General features: G+C 49.0%; 1 protein-coding gene across 1 annotated transcript in view; it reads right to left on the bottom strand.

The window, feature by feature from the left end:
• Nucleotides 1-5,617: 5,617 nt before the first annotated feature.
• The window catches only part of BLTP1 (bridge-like lipid transfer protein family member 1), a 132,948-nt gene continuing 112,968 nt past the window's right edge, over nucleotides 5,618-25,597 (bottom strand). Inside the window, 3 exon segments of the mRNA XM_061564167.1 lie at nucleotides 5,618-14,449; nucleotides 16,411-16,579; nucleotides 23,771-23,905. Coding sequence (XP_061420151.1) covers nucleotides 14,218-14,449; nucleotides 16,411-16,579; nucleotides 23,771-23,905 — 536 coding nt within the window. The 3' untranslated portion in view covers nucleotides 5,618-14,217.

The raw sequence follows: 25,597 nt of genomic DNA on the forward strand, positions 1-25,597 counted from the left end.
GCTGGCCCCGTCTTGGAGAACGCCAAGGCCAAGTTGCCGTGGAAGGCGACATCATTTGACGTTGCATTCGGAGGAGGAGGGGGAAGGAAAAACAACAACCCCCCCCAAAATGCTTCCAACGCATTGCCCATTCGAGCGTGAAAAAGCAATTTCACGGGACTTAGCATTATAAGGGAGCGATCTCCAAGGCCTTCACCATAACAGGACAAAAATAAAAAAGAAGAATTCTGGCCATTGACGCGGTGTTCAATTTAAAGGTCAACGAGCTGTCTGCAGGGCATTCCTCGGCGTGGTTGATATTTGCCCCACCACCAACCCCCACCTAACAACGCACTTTGGGCACAGGTGGTGCTGCCGCTTTGGATGATGACGGCGCTCCTTGGGTAAATAATCATTAGCGGCAGCTTCGAAATAACCATCCCCACCCACCAGTCGCTCCGTGATTGGCACCACGAGTGGAAAGACGTTCAATACTGGGCGTTTCAAAAGAATGTTACACTTACATGGGACTATCGTTTTTAATGGAACACGTGACAACATCAACTGTAACATGATAACTAATGTAATGTTAATAGCTTGAGAAAGTCAAAGAGTCTCCCCACTTGTTCGCCATCGTTGTCAACGCGTGCCTCTAAACTTCTCCAGGTGGTCTCTCCAAAGCCCGGAGGCGGCACATTTTTTGTGTTATTGTTGAAAATTCTCAGAAGTGTAAAAACATTTTTGGAAGTACAGTGCATTGTTTTGTCGCCATGAATCATCACAATTGTCGTCGTCGTCAGCAATTTGACGTCGATGCCTGGTTGAAGGCTGCATCAAGCCGGCAGCTTCATCGCCGGTGATGTTGCTGACTTACATTCTCGCATGCATGCGCGCGTGTGTGTTTTAAAATTTAGCTTACGCATTGATTCTAGAGCTGCGACGATTGGCTGAGTGATTAAACGTGTAATCAACGATATTCGCTGCTGCGGATCACGCAGGCCACGTCACACATCCTGCCTCCCAAAAGCAGGACCGACCCCCTCCCTTTCAAATAACACCTTGTTACCAACCCGTATTGTTTGTCACCTCCCGGCCAGCGGCACACCTGAGTGTCACCTCTGCTCCCAGTCTATTTTCGTGTTATCCGATTCGCTGAGTAAAGTGCAGGCCGGTGTCTCGACAGATTTGCTGGAGCCACGAGTCTTTTCGGCCGGCCGACTGAGCTTTGTGAGTCTTTTTCAGCAGAGACCTGGCCACAAATCATAGCTCAACGTATGTGGCTTATCACGTGGAACTTGTTTTTTAATATAGCAGCCAACTACTCTTAAGCGCATGTTTCTAAATGTGGAGGGGAAAACCGGTGGACCCGGAGAAAAATATCCGCATGAAAACTCCAAATATACAGCAGGCGTCAGGGTCCGGATCAAAACCAGCGACCTCCTGTATACCTAGCGAGCTAGTTAACATCTCACCACCGCGAGCCACATTGAGTGGGGTCGATGCCATCGATGGCAGGAAGAGCAGTCCTCGATGGGACTTCACAGTCTTGTGAACAAAACTGGAACCATCTGATGTCGTCGCTTGCTTGTAAAAGGGATGAGATCGGGCCTGAAATCTGCGCGCAATGAAAATCCGTGACATGTCTGACTGGGGAGCCATCGGAAGAATCACTTTGACAGAATTCATGTGTGCTCCGTGTACTGACCTATTGACTCAAATGTGTGGAGCATTTAATGAGTGGTATTATCACTTATTAATCTTAGCTAAACGTGGCACATTTGTTACGACGGTGTTTAAAAGCATGACAGGCGTCTTTATTTCTAGCTTAAAATGTTTCCTGGTCAAGAATGCAGGTGACTCATCGTTAATGTTCAAGGATCCATAGGCTCCTCACGGGCAATTCGATGCGCTGGCTGGGTCACGTAGCCCGCATGTTCAGCCGCCGCATGCCCAAAGCAGCTTCTGTTTGGCCAGATAGAAGGGACTAAACGGGCGCGGCACGGGTTGGAGAAGAGATGGACACTGATGCGGTACGGGAGTATGTGGAGCTGAGAGAACTTGCTAAAGACTGGTAACAGCGGTGTCAAGATCGGCCTCTGTGAAGGACGCTACTGGGCAGTTGGAGGCAGTCGCACTCTAGCAACGGCGGAGGCCAGAGAAACGACGCTCACAACAACGTGCGGAGCACCGGGCGGATAAAACGCAGCGAGTTGGTAGAGTAGGGAGCACAGGTGGTGCATCTGCCAGTTATCTCAGTCAACCCACGACACATGGGTCTGTCCCGCGACCTTCCTGCCGCGGGGAACCTTCGAGACTTGACGTGGCCACAAAGTGCACCTAGCCGGGCACAAGTGCCATGGCGAAGTCACCACCACTGAGTGTCGAACTGCGGTTTGTTGTAGTTTCTGTTCGTGCGTTGTGTGTCGTGGATTTACGCGATCCCTGCTGCCATGGGCGGAGGCAAGATTCAGTGCGGCTAAATAATCTATTAGTGATTCGAATCGCTAATTTTAATCGCAACATTTCATAACATCGCCAGGTTGGTGGTTAATGGTGAAACAACGAGCATTTAACCTCAATTCGGGGCAATTCAGAAAGGTCAAAATAGTTACCCACATTTTACCCCCCCCCCACCCCCAGAGCTATCTGGCTAAGACTTATTGTAGGATGTCGAGTTTTTTAGCGAGACAGCAAGAGCCAGTGGCAGCTTATGCGGCAGGTGCAGTACAAGTTTAAAATGCGGATTTACAGTCAAGACGAGGGCACAATTTCGTCTTCAAATACCACTTTCTCATCATTTGCTACATTTAAAAGTCAAGTTTCCTTGCATCCTTCATATGGCAGTTACAAAGATTCAAATAACTGGCTGGAAGTCTGACAGATGAATCCTACAAAATGTAATTGCGCCTGAGCGGAAAAAATGGAATTGGAAATTTGTAACATCTAAAAACCGCACGCCAAACCTGCATCTCTTGATATTAAATGTCAAGACAGTCCACTTGCAAAGCGGTGCATGTATGCAACAATAAGCGCGTCCATTTAAAGGATAACCAATACAATTGAAAACAATACAGCTGTATTTCTAGATTTGAAGCTTTCATGACTGCAAGGATTCATATTCTTAGGTTTTTTCGGTAAAGTCACGTAGGTAAAAAAAAATTAAATTAATAAAAGTAAAATAAAATAAAGCTATCGTGCTGTGACGGTTCCACCTGAAGACGGAAGCTTGTGTTGCTTCCGAAACGTCGTGATTTTTATTTTATTTTTATTTTACTTTTATTAATTTTAATTGTTTTACCTACGTGTCTTTACCGAAAAAAACCTAAGAATATGAATACAGCTGTACTAGCAGGTGAATGTCCCTCAAACAAGATGTTTATAAAACAAACAATTGGTTATTATGCACTCTCAAATGATGTATATTGTTGTGTCCGTTGTACGAGATGGCATAACCAATTGATGGCCTCAGTAAAACGATGACGATGGCTCAGGAGCTCTAATTGCCAGTACTTTGTCAAGCGACTGCTGAACGAGGGCCTACCCATGCCGCGCAAGTCTTATGGGGATTGTTTAACCATACTTCACCATGCTGGTTAGTAAAGGGTGGGGGGGGTGCATCTTCTCGGTTCTTTCGGTAAAGTCACGTAGAAGGGAAGTAATAAAATAATAAAAATAAAACATAATAAAATAATTCTCACGACGTTTTGGCCACAACGCAAGCAGCCGTCCTCAGGTGAAGACCAGGTCTGTCGGGGAGACAGCGTCAGATGTTTTATTTTTATTATTTTATTACTTCCCTTCTACGTGACTTTACCGAAAGAACCAAGAAGAATCCCTGCAGTCACGAAAGCTTTAAATCGGTGGGGGGGGTGCTCAAGATCGGTTCAAATGTCGCTCTCACTCGCCGCCCACGTTATCCGTGACCAGGAATCCGAACTCAATCATTTGCCAGCTTCAGCGTGCAGCGCGCCCTATGAGCTTCACGCCCTGCGCTGTTTTGTTTTACAGCTGGCCAAGTAAATCTCTCGCCCCTCTCCCTGGGCCACACGTGGCGACCTCCGGGTCTGCCACGCGTGAATCTCACAGGGCCAGGAGAGAGTGGGGGTGTGCATGGGGGAGCCTGGCTCCGATTAAACCCTCCATAAAACGCAGCAATCCAAGTCGGGGCGCGCGCGCTGCAAACTCGCCCAGGAAGAAGGAAGAAAAGGAGAGAGAGGACGCACCCAGATCATCTCAAGGCGCACGAGCAGAACGGCGTGATTAGGGACGAGGATGTCGGGGCTGGGATGGGTGGGGGGGGCATCAGGACGCAGGTCTGGGCATGTTAGCTATCGCATTGGGTCTGCGTGGAAGGGTACGCGGCCCGTCGATCAATCAGATAGAGCACCAAGCGAAGCGTCTTAGTCGCCAATTTTGTAAAATGCCGCAACAATTGATCCCGCGGGGCAATTTGTCGGCTGAGCGTAATTTCACCGCACCAAGTAGCGAGCACTCCATCCGCCGCCCTCGCTAATGCTGCCCTGGTGGCTGAACCATTTTGTCGTGGTAATGGATCTGATGGTGGTGGCTCTGCTTCAGAGCAGAGCGAGAGTTGTGGCGCGATGGTGACGTCGAGCCCGAAGAGAATTGGTGTATCGCGACACGGTAAGGAGTTGTTGTTTTTGGTCGTCGATTCTGAGCGTTGCCTTTTACAAGATAATATTCATGTCACGGTTACGAGTATTTGCTTAGCTTGCTGTCTTGCATTGTATTTCGTCAGCACCAATTAATTATTGACGTTTCGAACAAATCGTAGTTTCTAATGGCCCGTCTCTCGTACACATCTCTCGCCAGAGAAACGCGGTCGGTGCTATGGCCGTCACCTGGTTATGAATATCTCTTACATGGCAATGCAGGTGATGATGATTGCGATGATCGAGTAGGAGGATTTTTCGTTGAAATCCGCTGCTTCAAAAAATAAAAACGGTGAAAGTTGCCCAATGTAAGCAGGAGGCAGGATTTGGGCAGCGAGGTGTTTCGTGATTGGCACGTGTGACTGAGAGGTGGCCTTTGTTGAACCGACAAGCACGTGTGTGTGTGCGTGTGTGAGTGTGTGCGTGTGTGAGTGTGTGCGTGTGTGTGCGTGCGTGTGTGTGTGTGCGTGTGTGCGTGCGTGTGTGCGTGAGTGTGTGTGCGTGAGTGTGTGTGTGCGTGTGCGTGCGTGTCTGCGTGTGTGTGTGTGCGTGTGTGTGTGTGCGTGAGTGCGTGTGTGTGTGTGCGCGTGTGTGTGTGCGTGCGTGTGAGCCTGCGTGTCTGCGTGTGTGTGTGCGTGTGTGCGTGAGTGTGTGTCTGCGTGTGTGCGTGTGTGTGTGCGTGAGTGTGTGTGTGTGCGTGTGTGTGTGAGTGTGCGTGAGTGCGTGTGTGTGCGGCGAACAGCGACGATCGTGAAGATTTGCACCGTCTCTTCTAACAAGGGGTGATGAGACACCGAACCCATCCCTGTAATGAACAACTTGACACCCGTGTGCATACCAGAACATCGCACAACACAATCCGGATTAATGAAGCGTCCCACTGCGACCGCATCTGAAGGCGGTCTACAGTCATTCATGAGATTTTTGGGGGAAATATTTTTCATTTTATTTTTGTTCAAGCCACGATGCAGAATAACGGTGCTTAAATGTCTGCCATCACAAGTCCAAGTACAGCAAAACTCATGAAAACATCCATACAATTTATTTGTAAATAATAACGTTAGTGATGTTTTTAAAGTCGTCAATTCACCCATCAACGTTGATACAAAAACATGTTTTTTTTAATCGACGCTACAATTAGCGCGAAAGCGGTTCCTTCCTCCTACCACCCCATCACCTGTTATTTGAGATAGGTTCAAAGAAAATAACAAAAATATTTTTTTGTTATTTTCTTTGAATCTATCTCCGTGACCCAAGAATATGAATTCCTGCAGTCACGAAAGCTTTAAGTCAAGAGTATGCATTACCTGTTATTGCAAGGGTGACTTGGTTTTATGGAATTTCATCACGCAGCCACACGTTGGACAAGAGGTGACCTGGCGCTTTCTGATGTGCAAGGTGGTAACCCTCCTGCACACTGCATGCAAGGTGGTAACCCTCATGCACACTGCATTCAAGGGGGCATGCATCGGATGCTCCTAGTTGGAACTGGCAGAAAGCATGTCACAGCACATTGCAGCAATTCTGACTTTTGTTCAGTATGAATGAGTAATGTAGACGATTTGGTTACAGCGAGAGAGCAAAATAAATACTTTAGATTAATTTGAGAGAGGCCTAAAAGGCGGCCGATGTGTCCCTTCGTACACATTAACGCCAGTGCACTGAAATAACAAACACACGCACGCAAAGAGCAATTAAATAAATAAACAAAGATTCAATTTGAGAAGCAGGCGGCACCATGCCCTGGGTCATGCCGACTCGTACAGTGGATCGCTCACTTATGACATCCCTGCGGCGCGTGCACACGCGCGCGAACGAACATGCGCTCGCACGCGCCCACGTGCACGTTCGTTGCCATGCAAGTAGGACCGCGATTTATCCCGATAGTTGGGATGGGGTGCCACCGTTTGCGACCTCTCCCGCATTTGAGATCTGAAACGATGCTGCGAGAGGGCGTTGGGTGTCAGCAACACGCCCGGCCGCCTCCGTGTTGTTCCCAATGTTGATGTCGGCGCAGCGGTGCTCGTTTTAGGCCGAGTTGACCTAGAGATAGCCCAGGACACATTCGGATGTCAATTGGCATGAGCTGGAACAAAGACTGGCTCAACCAGGATTGCAGCAGCAGTGCATCTTACGACCCCTCTTCCTTACACACACCCACACGCTCAAGCATGCACACAACACCACCACCACCACTAATGCACATGCATAGCGGCACGTGGAAATGCATGGACGTGAAAAAATGCACGCACAGCGGTAAGTGTGTACAGACACGCACATATTTTGCCACTGAGACCAACAAACCACCTCACATAAATCAAAGTTATATGAAATAAAAGTACTGTACAGCACATATAAAAAACAACCGTGACAAGCTAAGTTCATCATCTGATACACACACACACGCACCTCCACCCATACAGAACGAATGCACATTATCACCTGCAGCAATCTATTCAGCACCACATACTGCCACGTAGACGTCAATTGAAAGACCTGCAGGCAAAGATAAGAGGCAAGGCCAAGTCTACCGTTATAGACGTGGAGCTATACACCCCTCCCTCAATTGTGTGTCACGATTCGGGTTCAAGATTGGACTCATAATTTTCTGCCTTGTATGTAGCGTCTCATTTGAATGGTCCGCCTTGTGTCGTCTGTCTCGTGTTGACCATCAGCTTCAGAGTGCACGAGTTGAGAGTAATTGATTCTTAGATGCGTGTATCGCGAGTGGGAGAATCAATTTTAATCTACGATTCATCACGCGACTACTGCCCAGTCAATTTCCAGACGATGGCAACAGAAACCTTCGTCTGCACTCGCATGCTTGCGTTGGAAATACATTGATGGGAAAAACAACAGGGCCGGTAATGTCTGAATGTTTTATTTTCTCAGAAACATTAACACCAAAGATCATAACCACAGGCCCGTATTAATTGCACATTGTATTACAAAACACAAACAATAATGCAGTAGTTAAGCAATGCACCCGTCCGACTAAAAAAGTCACGCAAAGTGGCTTACCCCATTTGAAACAACCAGCAATATCAATTAACAAATACATTTAATCGTAAAAAAAGAGATGATTTTTACAAAAGGCTCCATAAGCAGCAAAGTTGACAATTCACATTTGTTTTGTGATGAATGGCGGCTCTGTTTGTTCGCCAGTCGCTATTATTGTTTTGCACGATCACATCACAAGGTTTGGTCTGTTAATAACATGTTAAACATCACGGGACACTGGCCAGTACAGCTATTGCACCGAGCACACTTGCCAGATCCAAAAAACCTGCCATCCAAAGCCACAGGCGTCACAGCGGTGGTGGCAAGCACTCTCACACACACCCTCTCACACACTCGCACACTCTCTCACACGCACTCACTCACACTCTCTCACACACACTCTCACACCCTCTCACTCTCTGACAATTACACACACAGACTCGCACACACACAGACTCACACACAGTCACTCACTCACACACACACCCTCTATCACACTCACACACACTCACTCACACACACACTCTCTCACACAATCACACAGACTCGCACGCACACACAGAGACTCACACACAGTCACTCACTCACACTCACTCTCACATACACTCTCACACACACAGACACACACAGACTCACACACGGACTCACACAGACTCACACACACGCACCCTCACATACACACTCCCCCCCCCCCAAAACGTTTCCCTCTCCTCTTGTTCTCTCGCTCTTTCAAATCACCCTCTCTAAATGAGAGAAAACTGACATTGTATTAAAAGTGGGACTAGGATATTGAAATTCTACATTCCGAGCTTATTAGCAGTCCCCGGCAGCACGGTCCCACGCGCATCGGTTTTCTACACATCGGGGTTTATAAAGCAACGCTGTTTCTAAATTAAATAAAGTATCAAGCGTACATCCATGGAAAATAATATCAAAACCATAAGGTATTCAACCACCACCGTAGTCACTGTAGGTAGCATCTTGGCAAAATAAAAAAAATCATTACGGTTTAAAAGCAGAACAATTCCAATGTAATATATTACTGATTAGTTACATGCACAGAGAGGGCAGGGTGCCCCTAACACGAACGCAGCGCTGGTACCGGAGTGTTGTTTATTCCGACTCTCGTGGTAACGCACACACACACGTGTGTTTGTGTGCAACTCTAAACGGAATAATGCCAAACACCAACGCCCCCACAAAGTCGCCCAGGAGTTGAGATGACTCATGAGTACATACTACTCGGGAGTGGGGGGTAGGCGGGCATGTAGTTGGTGTTAATACGAGTAATATTGTACTCTCTCCCTGCCAGTTGTCTTGAAGACCGTGACTTGACAACCGCTTACCAAGTCATTTCACCTCTTGCGTTCACCCACCAGAGCTGGCCTCTGTTTAGTGCGAGTGGACTTGGCCGTGCCCTAATTCTAGAATAACGTTGTTTTTTATATTAATTCGTGCTCACAACGTAACCTGTCGCGTTATCTCAGGCAAACGCTAAACGCTCATTCGTGCAAACAAATCAATAAGCAGATGCCGTCACACCACGTGGCAGAAGGACTCTTCCACACCACGTGGCAGAAGGACTCTTCTGCCACGTGGTGTGTCCCGTCGCTGCCACCTCCCTCTGACAGGGCACAGCGCTGCTCGCCTCGGGGCTCATCACGAATTCTGCTCAGTGGAGGTTGACGCACGCCGCTCGCGTCGGCCCCTGTGGGGTCGCCAGTGCAGGGCATCTCGTTTAGGTTTCAAATTGAAGAGGCACGCACCAGACCATCTTTCCAACACGCACGCGCAAGCTTACAAAAAGAAAAAAAACCTCTATTTAATCACGTGCGTATTTCTTTTTTAAAGAAACCAACTGGTCTGTGATTTAGCTTTTGGATTTGAACAATTTTTGTTAAGGGTCGCGTAAAAGCTGCACGAGGCGTTTTAAAAAGACACAACTCAACAGTGGCCAATTGAAACACACGGGAGTGCACGGTTGAAGCCAGCGTCACTCTGCGATGCCCGCGGGCGAAGTAAACGGCCGCCGAAGCGACGCAAGCGGCGGGTCGTGAACAACACTCCGTGCCCTCCGCGGTGGCTCGGGAGCGCACTAAAGCCGCGAGTGTCCGCGAGTGGCCGAGCGGGTGACTGGCGGCCGACCCCCAAAGGACCGGTCACCGAGCTCTGAGCGCGTGCCATCGAGCACGCGCTTACGTCTGCGTAACATTTTGACCACGAGTGTGTGAAGTATTGCAGAAGCGAAACGTTGTTGTAGACTGGAGGCCGATGCAGGCAGGATTACAGAAAGGTGGGGGGGGGGACCCCCTGCTTTCCTTAAATGCGCAACACAATGACAATATGATATCCATGTGTCTCCTTGCTCGAGGCTTAAAGCTAAAATTAACAGGGCTAAATGACGTAAGCACGTCTATAGGATGGTCCCTCTCTGTTATCCGTGGCTCATTAATTCCCATGTACCTCAGGCTGACGAGTCACCACCCGTGATTAACATTGCTAAAGGCAACATAATCGGTAGAACTATTAGAAAAACAGCAGTAAAACAGTGTTACTAAATCCTACCAAAAACACCCACTTATGAACAAAAAGAAAATATTAAATAAAAAAATATATACACAAGCGAGTTGCAAGTTAATTTCATCACGCACGTTTAGCCTGTGAACATTGCCCAAGGGGAAGTCGCTTGTGAATTCCTCCGTTAGTGCGCTGTCAGGCACACGTCGGAACACAGTTTCCCCGCTTTGATTGCCCGATTGCTGAACCCCTCGCAGCGGTTCACCACAGAATAAAAGCCAGCGTGTGACCACGCAAGTTGCCCCAATTTTGACCCAAGAGAGCGAATGGCAGCTGAGCCAAGAGGGATCCGTGGAGTGGGATTTCACGAGGATGCCATTTCAATAGCAACGTCGTGTCTGCCTGCCCGCTCCGAAACAAGCAGGAGCGAGCATCGGGGTATAATCATATACGTGCAGAGGGTGAAGGAGCAACGCAGGGGTATTGATGACCCTTCAGACGTGCAGACACATGTTGTTCCGCTCGGCAAAATGAAAAGAGGCACCAGGGGCATGGCTCTGCCTCCCCTCCTGCCCCTTTGTGAATCAGCCATCATCCATAAAATGAATAAAATTCATGCGAGTGTTGTCAACGATTCAACGATATGTGATATAATGACCAAGGTAACGTACGGCGCTGTCACCTGCGTGTATGTGTATGTAAATATTTCCGTGTTTGTCTTGTGTTTGGTTTTTGTTCTCGCTGTAGCACACACCCCTCCCCCCCATTCCACCCCTCCATCTAAACAACCACCAAAAAGGTTACATTGTGATTTTGTGCCAATTATATAAAATAAAAAACAGCACAGATATTCCAACGCATGTTCACATTTTGGACGCATTAGGATCCGAGTTTAAAAACAACCAAAGCACGAGAGATGATGAATAATGTGCTCAAAGACAGAATAAAATAATGACGCGTTCGCAACGGCGATGTAAGAACCACAGGTATAAAGAACTCTTTGCAAAAGATGCAGGTAAACGCGCACAGCAAGGCAGGCCCATAATCCGAGGGGGGTGGGGCCCACGCTGGCCTGGGGGGGGCTGTGCAAAGTCAGACCGAGAGAGAAACCCGACGCAAAAAAAAACCGCAGATTCCCAAACGGTCCTTCACCGTAACGCGAACGTGGAAAATTCAATTTAGCGTCTCGATTACATGCCGATGACACGGGATTCAACACACGGCACCCCGCACAATCAACTCCCTCAGAGTCAGTCACGCCCACAATGCCATCTCGAACGTTCCCCGTGCTCCCGTTGGCACTTGTCGATCCCCGCTGCGGACTCGCCCAGGGATGGGGCACTGCCGACGGGTATCTCCAGGCCTCGGCGGCAAGAATCGCACGCTGGCGTGAAGCTCCCCGACGTGACTTCGAGTGGTACCGTGCGTTGTTCGGCACGATGTCAAAAGTTCAGCTCTAAAGCTTCATCAGGAACTGAATTAAAGGAGCTCACGTTCTCCCTCGATAATTTCAGGTCGAAAACACACCAGAGGGCGACTGAGCGCCTGCACGACGAGCCTGCGTACACAAGATGTGAGCGAATCTCACCGCGCACGCATGGCGACATTGATCTATTTGACGGCGCTGCGCCGTTCCAGCGACCACACTGCACCCGATGCCAGGTTGTGTCGACGCCGAGGCACCGCGGCGAGGGGCGGCCGCAACTGCGGTGAAGGTAGCGGCGGCGACAGTGACATTTCTTGTACTTTCTGTGACCGATGGGAAACTGCACGGAATTCAAATCACTTTGCTCCTCGCGTGATGGCGTGACATTTGAGCTTCCGAACTTTGAGCAACAACCTTGAATTCCACTCAACTATATTTACAACTGCACGAGCCACCGGTCCAACAAGAAATATTAATCAACAGTGCAGCGTGGCGGTAAACAACACGAAATGAAAAACAATGGCATCAAGATGTAGCTGCTTGCCAAAAGCAAGGTGCTAACACCGAGGAGTTGATACGAGTGTTCTCACAGCCTTCTCCATAAACACAAGGGACAGCGAGCGGGGTTCTAACGGATTATTGGGTTGTTTTAGAACCTGTTATCGCCCTGCTGTTGTGAAAGCATGAGCAGCCTATTTAGGACCACATTAAAAAGTGGCTTTACATTTTTATGGAAAAATTCTCTCTAACCGCAGCCAGCCATGAAGGTACATCTTTAGATCAATCACACACACCAATGTCAATATTGAACGCTGCATATGCATACAATTATAAATACATATACCTCCGATTATCATGGTTGGCTACAAAGTCCAACATACATACATACAAACGAATTACAATTCCCTGGTGCGATGACTACACGCACGAATGTAACCATATCCCAGGCTATGTACAACGGTTGATAATCAGCCCGGCGCCACGGAAGTGGCTGAACATTGACTGCGGATCCCTCCGAGCGCAACAGGGGACTTAATCTCAGCTCTACGCCCACGTCGCATCACGCTGGGGCGAGGAAAAGCTGCGGCAGACTGGTGACGAGCCAAAAATCTGCACATAATCTCCGGGGGGGCGAGCAGCTTAGGTTCTGCGTGGTCACAGCAGGAGAGGCACGGTCACCTGCCCTCCCTCGTGGGTATTTGAGCGAAGCCAAGCGGCTCAATCACGCACGCGACACGTCGGCGCGGATCTGCGGAGCGAACCGGCCCCCGTGTCGTCAGACGCGGCCCGCTGCACACCCTGGCAATGCGGGTCAATGTGGGGGCAACGGCGAGGCGGCAAAGAGCTGATGGCGTGTCCAGAAGGAGGTTGCGGTTCGCGTTCCTACGCTTTTACAGCCTGTGACTCGGTTGGCCCTCTAATCTGCCCGTGGCAATTAAACGCTTAAAGAGGTGCTCCTGGTACCAATCCGCATGGACATTTGGTCACGCCAAGCGTTAAGTGTGCACTCAAATTAGTTAAGCTAGGAATAAAGTAAAACTATGATTGAAATTACACCTAATTTAACTGCGATGGTTTGTGCCAAGTACACAGAAGAGATTTGGCAGGTAGCATCTAAGAATAATGTTTTCTTCTTTACAAGAACAGCATCTTTAATTTTAATTCAACAAATTTACAAATTGCTATGTTTAGAACGGGACAAAGAGTTTACATTAGTTTATATATTAAAACTTTATTTTCTTGTTTTATAGTTTTAATCCAGTTTTACCATGAATTTCACTTTCTTATGTTGGCCTCAACTGTAAATAATTCCGAGCGAGTGTGATTAAAAGCGATAAATAAAGCCGGTGAAGTTACACCACCACTGTGAACACATCTCAGACTCCACAGCCAACTATATATCACATTCCTCATGTCACCGACAACTACCACAACACATGGGTCATGTTCAATCGTCGCAAAACAAACTTTGTACCTGTTTTTTTCTAAACAGCGATCGCAATCGCTGGCTGCGGGCATGCCACTGTGGATAACAAACGAATAAATGGATGGTGCAAATAATTGGCTCTCATTTATTTATTTAAGTGCCCACTACCTTTTAGCACTCGCTGCAGCCAATACTTTTTTTTATGCAATTTACAAGTTTCACAGTCGCTTGAAGAGATAACAAAACCACACAGCACAGAAGAGGGAAATGTGTTCTGTGAACGTCTCTGGTTTGTACGCGGTGGGCTCCATTGACACAGCTTTTCGTACAAAACCGGGATTCGTTTCGAAAGCCATCGCACTCGGACAAAATCTCCCACGACGTATGGGCCGGCGTGGAAGAGTAGGCCCAAAATGCCCTCGCGAGAGAGGCTCTCTCCAGAGCTGCCTTCTGCGGAGACCCTTCCGTCAGCAGCGGTGCGAGCAAGCCAACGCAGGGCTGAACCTTTACCGCGACGAGGAAAACGATTACCAACTCGGCACACGCCTAGCGTGGGGTGGGGGGGGGGGCGGCACGGCGCCGGCAGCCACCGCACTCCCCCGCTCCTCCCAGCGATGTCGGTGCGGCTAGGGGGTGGTGGGGGTGGGGGGCGAACGCGAGTCGCCGCGGGCGTGCGGGCGACCGAGCGGGGTAGCTCAGCGCTGGCTCGGGCCGTGCTCGTCCTTGGACGAGGCCTTGCGCTCGCGCTCGTGCTGCAGCGCCAGCACGAGGCGCTCGATGAGCACGGAGAGCACCTTGTCGAGCGGGTCCATGACGCCGCGCTGCAGCCACTTGGGGATGGTGGTGCGCGCGTGGTGGAAGCCCAGCTTCTGCAGGATGTAGTCCACGCCCACGGGGTCGATCTTCTGGCCCGTCCACGAGATGAGCCTGGGTGGAGGTCGGGAATTGAGACGTGCGACGGATGCGGGGTACATTCACCGATGCTTAACGCTCGCGACATCACGACCTATAAGGGTGCATTGTTTTGTAATCGTACATGTTGTTGTTTGGTGAACGATGAATAACTGCAACTGGTATCTGTCGGAGGGAGACTGGTGGTAAACATGTCGGAGTGTGTAGACCTTGGACGAGTTATTGAAGGTGGATTTTTTTTGTTCTGAAGGAAAAAGTTGCACGATAGCAGGGTGAAGTGCTTTTGGAAACATGAACGTGATAATGAGAAGCGACGCACCAATACGCCGAAAAATAGCATGTTTCAATTAAGCGATATACATAATATTGATTGTAATATTCATGACAATAATAATAAGGAATGGAGGTCGGCGGCCAAGACTTCGGACAGCAGCAGCTAGAGGTGATAAGACACTCAAAAGTACGTAGAACCGTGGAGATGGAGTGACGAAAGGAGTTCATGTTCAGCAGCTAAGTGGCGTTTTCTTTCATTTCGAGAAATGGCGGCAGTTTGAGGAGGCCTTCATCTAGCAGTGGGTAGATCACGGTGGACGATATGTTATTGTCGATAACTTTTGCATGTGACTCGTGCAGCCACAAGAGGCGCTACACTTGCCACAGCCGAACGAAATATGGACCTTGAATCAAATCACAACAACTGAATCGTGACAATTCACTGCAGGGAGGGGGGACGCGGGGTGGTGGGTAAACGTTACATGCATGAGGAGCATAGTGTGGGAGACGCCAGTGGGCTGATTGGGAGTAATGGAAAGAGAAGAAATGACAGAGGGAGTCCATGAGAACTCCAGAGGAAAGGGAGACAGTCGGGTTAAGGGTCAGTGTTAGAAGATGAGATAAGGCAGAGCAGGACAGGAAGCGAGGAGGAGGTGACACAGGGGAGAGGGAGAGCGAGTGCAGCAGAAGAGAAAATAAACCACAGGGAAATGGTAATGGGAGGTTACAGGTAAAGAAGAGAGGGAACGTGGAATGTGGACGAGGTGGGAGGCACATGGATAATGGCTAGGGTGGCAGGGAAGTGGCGAGAGGGGGGTAAAACCTTTAAAACAGGGTTTCTCAAGTAGAAAACCACTGCGCCACCGTTATCACTGCCTCGGAAAACACATATACAGACGACTACTCACCCAGTACACACGGCAGCAGCCTACTACACATTTCTCTGTTCTAAGGCTGTTTGGGGAACAATGTCGCCGAGGTATTTTCTTGGCCTGTCCTTGTACACCAATGCAAACACGTTTTCGTTTCCTTTGTCGCGTTGAATTCCTCCCATGTTCATTAGTCTCCTCCATTCAACAGGACAATGCATATCCTATATGCCGACATGCAATAAAAGCAATCTGAGTAACCCTGTGGGAATACTTATTGAGTTGATATTGTATTCACAGTGATCCCCCAATGCTGCCGGAGTGTAACGGTCAGCATACCAGCCTTGCAACCCAGAGGTCGCTTGCTCGATTCCATCTCCCGGCATCCCAGATAACACAATGGCCAGGTTTATTTACTTCCCCTCCCCTCTGTCTACTGAGCAATATTAATGAGTACGCAGCCGATTAAGTTTCAGTTTATTTATTCTGTATATAGCCGATGATCGTCATGTGCGGCGGGGTTAAGAGTGGGCACTGCCACCTCTTCCAAGACGTCTGGGCCCGTGTGGACGTATCGGTCAAAACACCTTCTCGAGGGGCTGTGTTGAGCTTCCCACACGCGAGAGGGCACCGCCCACACCATCAGCGGCGTGAGCGAGCAAATTGTAGAGCTGCATTGTTTACTTTATAAAAAAAATTTGACAACGGTCCCACGTGCCACCTGCACGCGTGGCTGCCAGCTTGGCAAGTGCCGGAGCTGTAAAATGCCACGGGATGTTTCGCAAGATGCGGCGTCTCTACCCTGCCTCCGCCCGCCCCGCCGTCGCCACTCACCTGAGCGATGGCTCCAGCTGCCAGGTGTTGCACACGAACTCGCGGCTGTCCCCGCCCGTTGGGGGGGGCAGGGGCGGCACTTCCTGGCTCGGGGTTCGCTCGGCCGTCTTCGCCGTCGTGGGGCTCCGCTGGCTCCCGCGAGACAGCGAGCCGCGCGTCGTGAACATCGCTGTCGCGTGGGCAAACGAGAAAAAACAAACAAGTTGACGCACGCACATGGAGTATGTCACGCTGGCCAAAGCGCTCGCGCTTTTTCGGGAAGCGTTTCGCGAGTGGCATGGAAGCTGATGGGGCCAGCTGTCGGGATGAAAAGCAAGTTGTCTTTTTGCTTTGGTTTGTGTCTTTAATTTTTGAGCAAACCCTTTTGAAAGATCTTCTTGATGACACTGCGTTGCAAGTCGTGCACAAACGAAACCTTTGCAAATAGTGCTGCCTTAAAAGGAAAAATGTTAAATGTATCACTCTATTATAAAAACGAATAGGTGAAGTCGCTGATAGCAGTGCAACATTGTGCTGCAGGTTCGTTTAAACAGCATAATCATTATGAGCGTGCCCCCCCCCCCCCAGCCCCATTGTGGACGGACAGACGGATGGAGCTAATGCCTTCATTGTAAAGCGTTGAAAACGCTGGCTGGGTGCCAAGGCTCTCCACTGCAGAACAACTCAGTGGGGACTATCTCTCGCTGGTCAACGATGGCAGGAAAAGATCTACGGTGCTGGTGCGAACTGCGTGATTTGTCCGAGTGGTGGACCACAATGCACCTCTTCAGGAAATTCTGACGATTTTGTGTCAACTCACGGCTTTTCGGGCCTGCCTATTATTCTGTTGATGGGTATTTCTCATCGTTTACAGAAGCGATTGCCCAGCAGTGCTAGCCGACATCTCAGTTGGGGTTGACTCGGCTCCACGTTCCTCCAGGGTCAACGGTGGTCATCCCATAGACAGACTGGTCCCTGCCATGGAAATGTAGAATTTGCCATCGGAACTCTGGGTCACCAATGGAGACATGTGCACATCCCCATTGCTTGTTTAAGGTAAGGAGGTAATCTTCATCTAAGGAGGGCCGAGAGAAGGCGGAGACTGGAAGTTTCTCTTCCAAGGGGGACGAGGGTCATGATAGGAAGACCGTAAAGATCTGATTAAAAAAAAAAAGTAAAAAAAACCACCAGAGCCAATCCGTCATCCATATACTAACAAAACCATTACATAGTATGTAACATTGAACAGGAAGACGCTCCAAATGATTTTTTAAGTGATTTACTTGACACATTTACCTATAATGCGGAATGAGATGCAACACCTTCCTCTGGTGACCATTCAAAACGGTGAGCAAATGATCAATATTGCATGATAGTAGCTCATGGCAAGGTAAGACGTTGTAAGGACATGCATTTCTACGTAGGAAAATGAAATGAATGCTTGCACTACACCGGTAACTTGTTGAGAGAAAAAAAATGTATATTATCTTCCTATCTATCCACGTGGCAGGTAATCCTATAAAACAAACCAGCACAAAACGAAGCACAAATGCACAGGAGGCAGCATGGCCAAAACGCTGGCAATTTGACTGCAGCGAGACATCAAGAGCCCATGGCTTAACGTGCTGAATCTCAGCGCCACCCGCTTATACGAGCACCAGATCCCAACAGCAGACATTTCGGCTACTCCCGGTGCAGCCGTTTCTGAAGCCTCGTAACCTTGCCAGAGCACACTATCGCAAGGTCACGGCTCCTCCCTGTGTGTCTGGGGAGAAGAAATCGCATCAGCCTTTCAAAAGGGGACATTTTCAAACACAAGCAGATCTGAATTAATAATAATAATAAAAGGCCAAGTGCCCCCCTTACATTATCTGGTGACCTGAACGTGAAGGACGTTGAAGCGATCAGAGGAACGGCAGAAATCAAGCAGAGATAGATATATTTTGAAACAAAAGGCCATCCTGCCATGTTCTATTATAAACATTTGTTCTCTTCAAACTCAAGTGTCCACCTTGGCACTGGGGCACAGACTGTACCACCAAGTTGATAAAAGCATCCATCTCCACTATTTCGCATCGTGAATGTCATAAACCCGAATCTCAAACCCCTTTCTTTACTAAAACGAGGTGCAAAGTTGCTCTCAAGGATCTCTGCCCCTGCAGGTTCAGTCACCCGTGAGTGAGCGAGTGCAGTGTGCATCTGTGTAACTGTAGCGGTAGCATCCTTAGTCACCCGTGAGCGAGCGAGTGCAGTGTGCATCTGTGTAACTGTAGCGGTGGCATCCTTAGTCACCCGTGAGCGAGTGCAGTGTGCATCTGTGTAACTGTAGCGGTGGCATCCTTAGTCACCCGTGAGCGAGCACGTGCAGTGTGCATCTGTGTAACTGTAGCGGTGGCATCCTTAGTCACCCGTGAGCGAGTGCAGTGTGCATCTGTGTAACTGTAGAGGTGGCATCCTTAGTCACCCGTGAGCGAGCGAGTGCAGTGTGCATCTGTGTAACTGTAGCGGTGGCATCGTTAGTCACCCGTGAGCGAGCGCGTGCAGTGTGCATCTGTGTAACTGTAGCGGTGGCATCGTTAGTCACCCGTGAGCGAGCGAGTGCAGTGTACATCTGTGTAACTGTAGCGGTGGCATCGTTAGTCACCCGTGAGCGAGCGAGTGCAGTGTGCATCTGTGTAACTGTAGCGGTGGCATCGTTAGTCACCCGTGAGCGAGCGAGTGCAGTGTGCATCTGTGTAACTGTAGCGGTGGCATCGTTAGTCACCCGTGAGCGAGCGAGTGCAGTGTGCATCTGTGTAACTGTAGCGGTGGCATCGTTAGTCACCCGTGAGCGAGCGAGTGCAGTGTGCATCTGTGTAACTGTAGCGGTGGCATCGTTAAGTCACCCGTGAGCGAGCGAGTGCAGTGTGCATCTGTGTAACTGTAGCGGTGGCATCGTTAGTCACCCGTGAGCGAGCGAGTGCAGTGTGCATCTGTGTAACTGTAGCGGTAGCATCCTTAGTCACCCGTGAGCGAGCGAGTGCAGTGTGCATCTGTGTAACTGTAGCGGTGGCATCGTTAGTCACCCGTGTGTGAGTGCGTGCAGTGTGCATCTGTGTAACTGTAGCGGTGGCATCCTTAGTCACCCGTGTGTGAGTGCGTGCAGTGTGCATCTGTGTAACTGTAGCGGTGGCATCGTTAGTCACCCGTGAGCGAGCGAGTGCAGTGTGCATCTGTGTAACTGTAGCGGTGGCATCCTTAGTCACACGTGTGTGAGTGCGTGCAGTGTGCATCTGTGTAACTGTAGCGGTGGCATCGTTAGTCACCCGTGAGCGAGCGAGTGCAGTGTGCATCTGTGTAACTGTAGAGGTGGCATCCTTAGTCAACCGTGAGCGAGCACGTGCAGTGTGCATCTGTGTAACTGTAGCGGTGGCATCGTTAGTCACCCGTGAGCCAGCACGTGCAGTGTGCATCTGTGTAACTGTAGCGGTGGCATCGTTAGTCACCCGTGAGCGAGTGCAGTGTGCATCTGTGTAACTGTAGCGGTGGCATCGTTAGTCACCCGTGAGCGAGCGAGTGCAGTGTGCATCTGTGTAACTGTAGCGGTGGCATCGTTAGTCACCCGTGAGCGAGCGAGTGCAGTGTGCATCTGTGTAACTGTAGCGGTGGCATCGCTAGTCACCCGTGAGCGAGCGAGTGCAGTGTGCATCTGTGTAACTGTAGCGGTGGCATCCTTAGTCACCCGTGAGCGAGCACGTGCAGTGTGCATCTGTGTAACTGTAGCGGTGGCATCCTTAGTCACCCGTGAGCGAGTGCAGTGTGCATCTGTGTAACTGTAGAGGTGGCATCCTTAGTCACCCGTGAGCGAGCGAGTGCAGTGTGCATCTGTGTAACTGTAGCGGTAGCATCCTTAGTCACCCGTGAGCCAGCACGTGCAGTGTGCATCTGTGTAACTGTAGCGGTAGCATCCTTAGTCACCCGTGAGCGAGCGAGTGCAGTGTGCATCTGTGTAACTGTAGCGGTGGCATCGTTAGTCACCCGTGAGCGAGCGCGTGCAGTGTGCATCTGTGTAACTGTAGCGGTAGCATCCTTAGTCACCCGTGAGCGAGCGAGTGCAGTGTGCATCTGTGTAACTGTAGCGGTGGCATCCTTAGTCACCCGTGTGTGAGCGCGTGCAGTGTGCATCTGTGTAACTGTAGAGGTGGCATCCTTAGTCGCCCGTGTGTGAGCACGTGCAGTGTGCATCTGTGTAACTGTAGAGGTGGCATCCTTAGTCACCCATGTGTGAGTGCGTGCAGTGTGCATCTGTGTAACTGTAGAGGTGGCATCCTTAGTCACCCGTGAGCCAGCACGTGCAGTGTGCATATGTGTAACTGTAGAGGTGGCATCCTTAGTCACCCATGTGTGAGTGCGTGCAGTGTGCATTTGTTTAACTGTAGCGGTGGCATCGTTAGTCACCCGTGAGCGAGCGAGTGCAGTGTGCATCTGTGTAAGTGTAGCGGTGGCATCCTTAGTCACTCGTGTGTGAGCGAGTGCAGTGTGCATCTGTGTAACTGTAGCGGTAGCATCCTTAGTCACCCTGTGAGCGAGCGAGTGCAGTGTGCATCTGTGTAACTGTAGCGGTGGCATCGTGGGGCGTGCAAGTCACTATGATCCTGGCGACACAAGCTTGATTCCCAGGGGCACAAAAGTACGTCCACAACAGGGGTCTTTGCCGTTGTATTATGGAGGTTGATATTGGAGTGATTACCGGCTCGTCACCTTGCAGTGGCCAATTCATACACAGAATCAGAATCGTTATTTAGACGGCAGAAGGAATCCGATGAGCTGCAAAGCTGTTTTTTTCTGCAGATGTCCAGTAGGGGCGGGTAATAAAGTTACAACAAACGATACAAAAACACAATAGGAGTGCAAAGTACATAGCCAAGGGACTCCCCTAGATTCCATACACGTTACAACGATGTGGTCAACATGAGCACTGGGAAATTAAAGGTGGCTTGGCATGAGCGGTGCTGACCACACAACCCTCTTACAAGGGTGTTGAACTGTTCTAACGAGTACTCACTAAAGGCAGTTTATAGGGCTAGGTAATAAACTGTGAAGAATAGCCTATAAGGCTAAGTGGAATGGAGGTTGCCTGCGCACCGTATAAATGTGGACAGGAGTATGAGTGTGTGTGTGTGTATTTATGTACATGCGTAGATTTGTGCACGTCTGTATATATTTGGATCGAGAAAGTAAATGTCACACGTCCACAAAAAATCTGCTGCGCAACGACCAAAACTCTCGCGAAATGTTCATTCAAAAAGGTCATCAAAGCATTCGTAACCAGAACACAAAATAAATGGCCCTCAAGAGTTTGAATTTTAACATGCATGGAGCAAAAAATGTAAGATGCTTAAAGGCATCTCCACACTTTTTAATAACCACTTAGGCTATGGTCTTACCTAGTGGTGCTGGGATTTATGATAATGCCCTCATTGCTCGCATAAACAATGCGGATGTGGTGCCAGTGCGGAAATGAGGTCTCGTACCGCGTCAGACCTTTTTGCTGTGCTGCTCTGTTGTGAATTAATGATCTGCTGCTTTGACGGAATGGCAATCGGCCTCCTGGCACAAACTCCCCGCTATTCTCCACAGTCTATTACCTGGTGCAGTATTGGCTGCAAGTTTTCAGGACTCGGGAATCAATGCATTTGGAACAGACATATCTCAAAACTCTTAAGTGGAGAACAACCGCAAGGTATGTTGCTGATTTGTGAGCGTTTTCCAGAGAGTTACTCCTCATGTCAAGCCAATCTAGTGGGACCAATTCTCGCGTTGACAAACGTTCCCCTTTGTCCGATTTTTGGCGAAAAGTTTCGATACGTCATCGCCAACAGAGATGACAAGGCAATATGGTTTTGGCCATTTCGCCAAGAAGCGGAACGTTTCTCTCACGATGTTCACCTGTGACAATAACAATAAGAATGATGAGAATCATTTAAAAGCCTTTTGTAAATCGACTGCTCTATTAAGTCGCATAAAAGCCGTGTCGAGCTGCTGTAGAGGAGGATGGCGAGCAGGGCAGGTGCAGATCGTAGCCGCAGCTGACGAAGGCCATGGCCAGGAATGACGCCAGGTTCACAGCGCAGCGTGCTAACCAATGTACCACCACGTACCTCGGGTGTGTGCTAATTACCACGCATGCCACCCTTATCTGTGATATGTTTTCAAAATATACTTTCGGAATGTTTTTTTTATGGAGGTGGCCATAAACCTTTTTGCACTTACGAACACTTGAAGCATCTCACGGCGATTTCGGCGGGAACCGAATTAGCACGGATATTTAGGTGCAGCTTAACACGCGAGTAATGTGGGATGTGACGCAGAGGTGTTCATTTAAGAGAGTTGCAAAGCATAAGTGTGAAGAATGAACAAATGACCACGAGTGATGGACACTTTTAAAATTACATGTGATGAGATACGAAGGCATTTTTTTTTGCACAAAAATATATTAGCTGGGCCATCCTATGAGGAATGCTACTGTTTTCATAAGTATATTCAAAATTAATCATAACTCGGGTGGGTCAAATCTCGCAGAGCTTTGAATACGGTGCAGTAAAGTCCGATGCAATATGACTCACTTTAAAATCAACGGACAGCTCATAGACACTCACATTTCCAAACGCCACAGTTAGAAAAAAAACCTCATATAGAAACTATGGATTTTAAGGCTGTCCCACTAAGTCTTCACCAGCGTGCGCACCCCTCTTGCCAATGGAAAGCACACTAACTGTTATATAGAGCAGCTATGGTGCACACACATTTAAAATATAACACCATTACCCTCACACTGAATGATGAAACCATGCAAACTGATTTACATATTGCTGATAGTCTAACAACAAAGCATTGCGAGTTTCATTAACAAATTACTTTATCTGGCAAAAGGGATTCTGGTCCCTTTGCCTCGAGTCGCTGCCGTTTCTTCTCTAAACTGTACGTCCATCCCTGGCAACGACGGTGGCTGGGTGGGTCACGGAGAGCCGAAACGGCATCACTCAGCCCCTGGGTTCAAATCTCGGAAGCATCCCAGGGAGTCGATGTTCTCAGCCGAGTCACTTGTGACTGAACACAAAGTCCACCAAACAACGTGTTTAACTTGACGATAGATCTCGCTCCGAGAAAAAAAAAACCAGAACATCGGTTTGAGCAGCATGTGGCCACAGAACACCACAGCACGTGGCAGAGTGCAATGCGCGCGGTGTGGGCAAGGGATCACTTTAAGAGATCTCAGAGCTGGTCCTGCGGGACACCACCTTCCACGGCTTATTTTCTAACATGGGCGGCGCTGGTCTGCGCAAGGTGCGATGAGACTCCCGGTCTCAGGGCAAGACGCCGGGTAAGACGGCCGTGCTACCTTTCTCCTTCTCCTTGAGGTAAGCGGAGACGAGGTCGTGCAGGAACATGATGAGCTCGGCGTCCATCGTCACGCAGATGTGGTCGCGGAACTCCGTCACAACGCTGCACTCCACCTTCGGCTTCCGTGATGCTTCTGAATATAAAAAAACGCGGGGGGTGCAAAAGAAAGACACGTCGAATTCAGAGGAGGCTGTTGATTAAACTTGACTTTCCACAACCAGCTTTAAGTATGTCAGAGGCATGTCAGAGCCACAACTGGGCTGCTTCGTGCTGTCATCCACGATGCGGTGACATCCTTTCTGTCACCACTGCCTCCTGACTTCAACCCTGTTCATTCTCCCTGCCCATGGCAGCTGAGTGAAGACTCTGGGAGGGTGCACGTTCATTGAGTAGCGATGTAAGCAAGACCAGGTGAGTAACACTCCGTAGATATAAAAAAAAATCTTCAAATCACGATTAAATGCAACAATTAGGTGGTATAGCATTCGTTAAACATCAAATTTTTGTGCAAAACTACTAATGTCTTGCTTTTCAAATAACACTGCTCAATGACTAAATGAGGTGGTACCGTCAAGGCCACACAACAGTGACCATTAGTGTCATCAGGCAGCCTCGGTGCCTGGGGTTATTTCACTCGTACCTCTTTTCAACTAGACAACTGAGCCACGCCAGGGCCGTACAGTGCTGGCACGGCACGGCTCTCGTGAGCAGCAGTTGTTTTTCTACTGCAGAACCCAAGTTGTGTTGCTGGCATCACACGCAACCAATGTGACATCAGCACCAGACGTTAAAGTGCACCGACTGACGCAGAGCACGAAACAAAATGATCATGAACCCCGCCTATGGCCCTGCCTGGTCCCGAGCCAGACTCAAACGGCTTGCGAGACAAGCACAGCGTGGGCTCGGTTCCGGCTCGGCTCGACAAATAGCCAGTGGGAAAACTACCCGTACCGTGAGGGCTCTGCTCTGACCGAACTAGCTTGTGCCAGTGGAAAAGCTGTATTGCTGAGCACAGCTGTTTGTACGACAAGTCCACTCAAATCAAGAAAACAGGTAGGCCCGTGGCACAGCACTAGCCTGGAATGGCTCCAGCCCGCTTAGAACTGGTCGTGAAAACGGTATTACTCCGTCTGCTTTGCCTGCGGCAGTCACAGACACGGCACTTTGTGAAATAGAAACCGTTCGTAAACGAAATTAAATCCACGAAAAAAATATTCATTATACGTTCCATATGAAAATTTACAATTGAATTAAACATATTTTCTTTTTCTTCTGCGATACCACAGACATCTTCAGAATTCCAAATGTACAACATTAAATAAACATGTTTCTGTTATTTCCTATTTAGGTAAAACCCAGCATGCATTCCATTAACTAAAAATGTGTGGGCTAGGCGAGATAATGCTCAGTCAAAACCGACTTGATTCCTCGAGGGATCTGCTCTGACCCAAATGCTGCGACAAAATTAGGATATTTTTATGCTCCTGCGATAAGGCACAGAAAGTTAATATCCCACGCAATCTAAAACATATAATTTCTTTAGTTTTTAAGCCCTGGCATGTGCAAGAATCTCCGTTCTGTCCTAGCTGTCTCATACCTTGTGACTCTTAATAGAATCCCGTCTGTTTTCTCTTGGGTGCTTTTGTTTGGCTCACTTAGCCTAAGCTATTTACAATGAATCATAATGAGGTTTAATGTTAGCAGTGTTGGAGAAGTAAGATTAAGAAAACACAACTGGACGCAGCGGGGTGTGCTTTAACACGGGTTGGTGTTGGTGTTGATCGTGTAAACGCTGTGCCTGCAGTTGCAGATTGGGGCCCAATGC

This window comes from Lethenteron reissneri, chromosome 32 (assembly GCF_015708825.2).
Source record: "Lethenteron reissneri isolate LAM-NWPU_2019-01 chromosome 32, ASM1570882v1, whole genome shotgun sequence".
Taxonomy (NCBI): Eukaryota; Metazoa; Chordata; class Hyperoartia; order Petromyzontiformes; family Petromyzontidae; genus Lethenteron; species Lethenteron reissneri.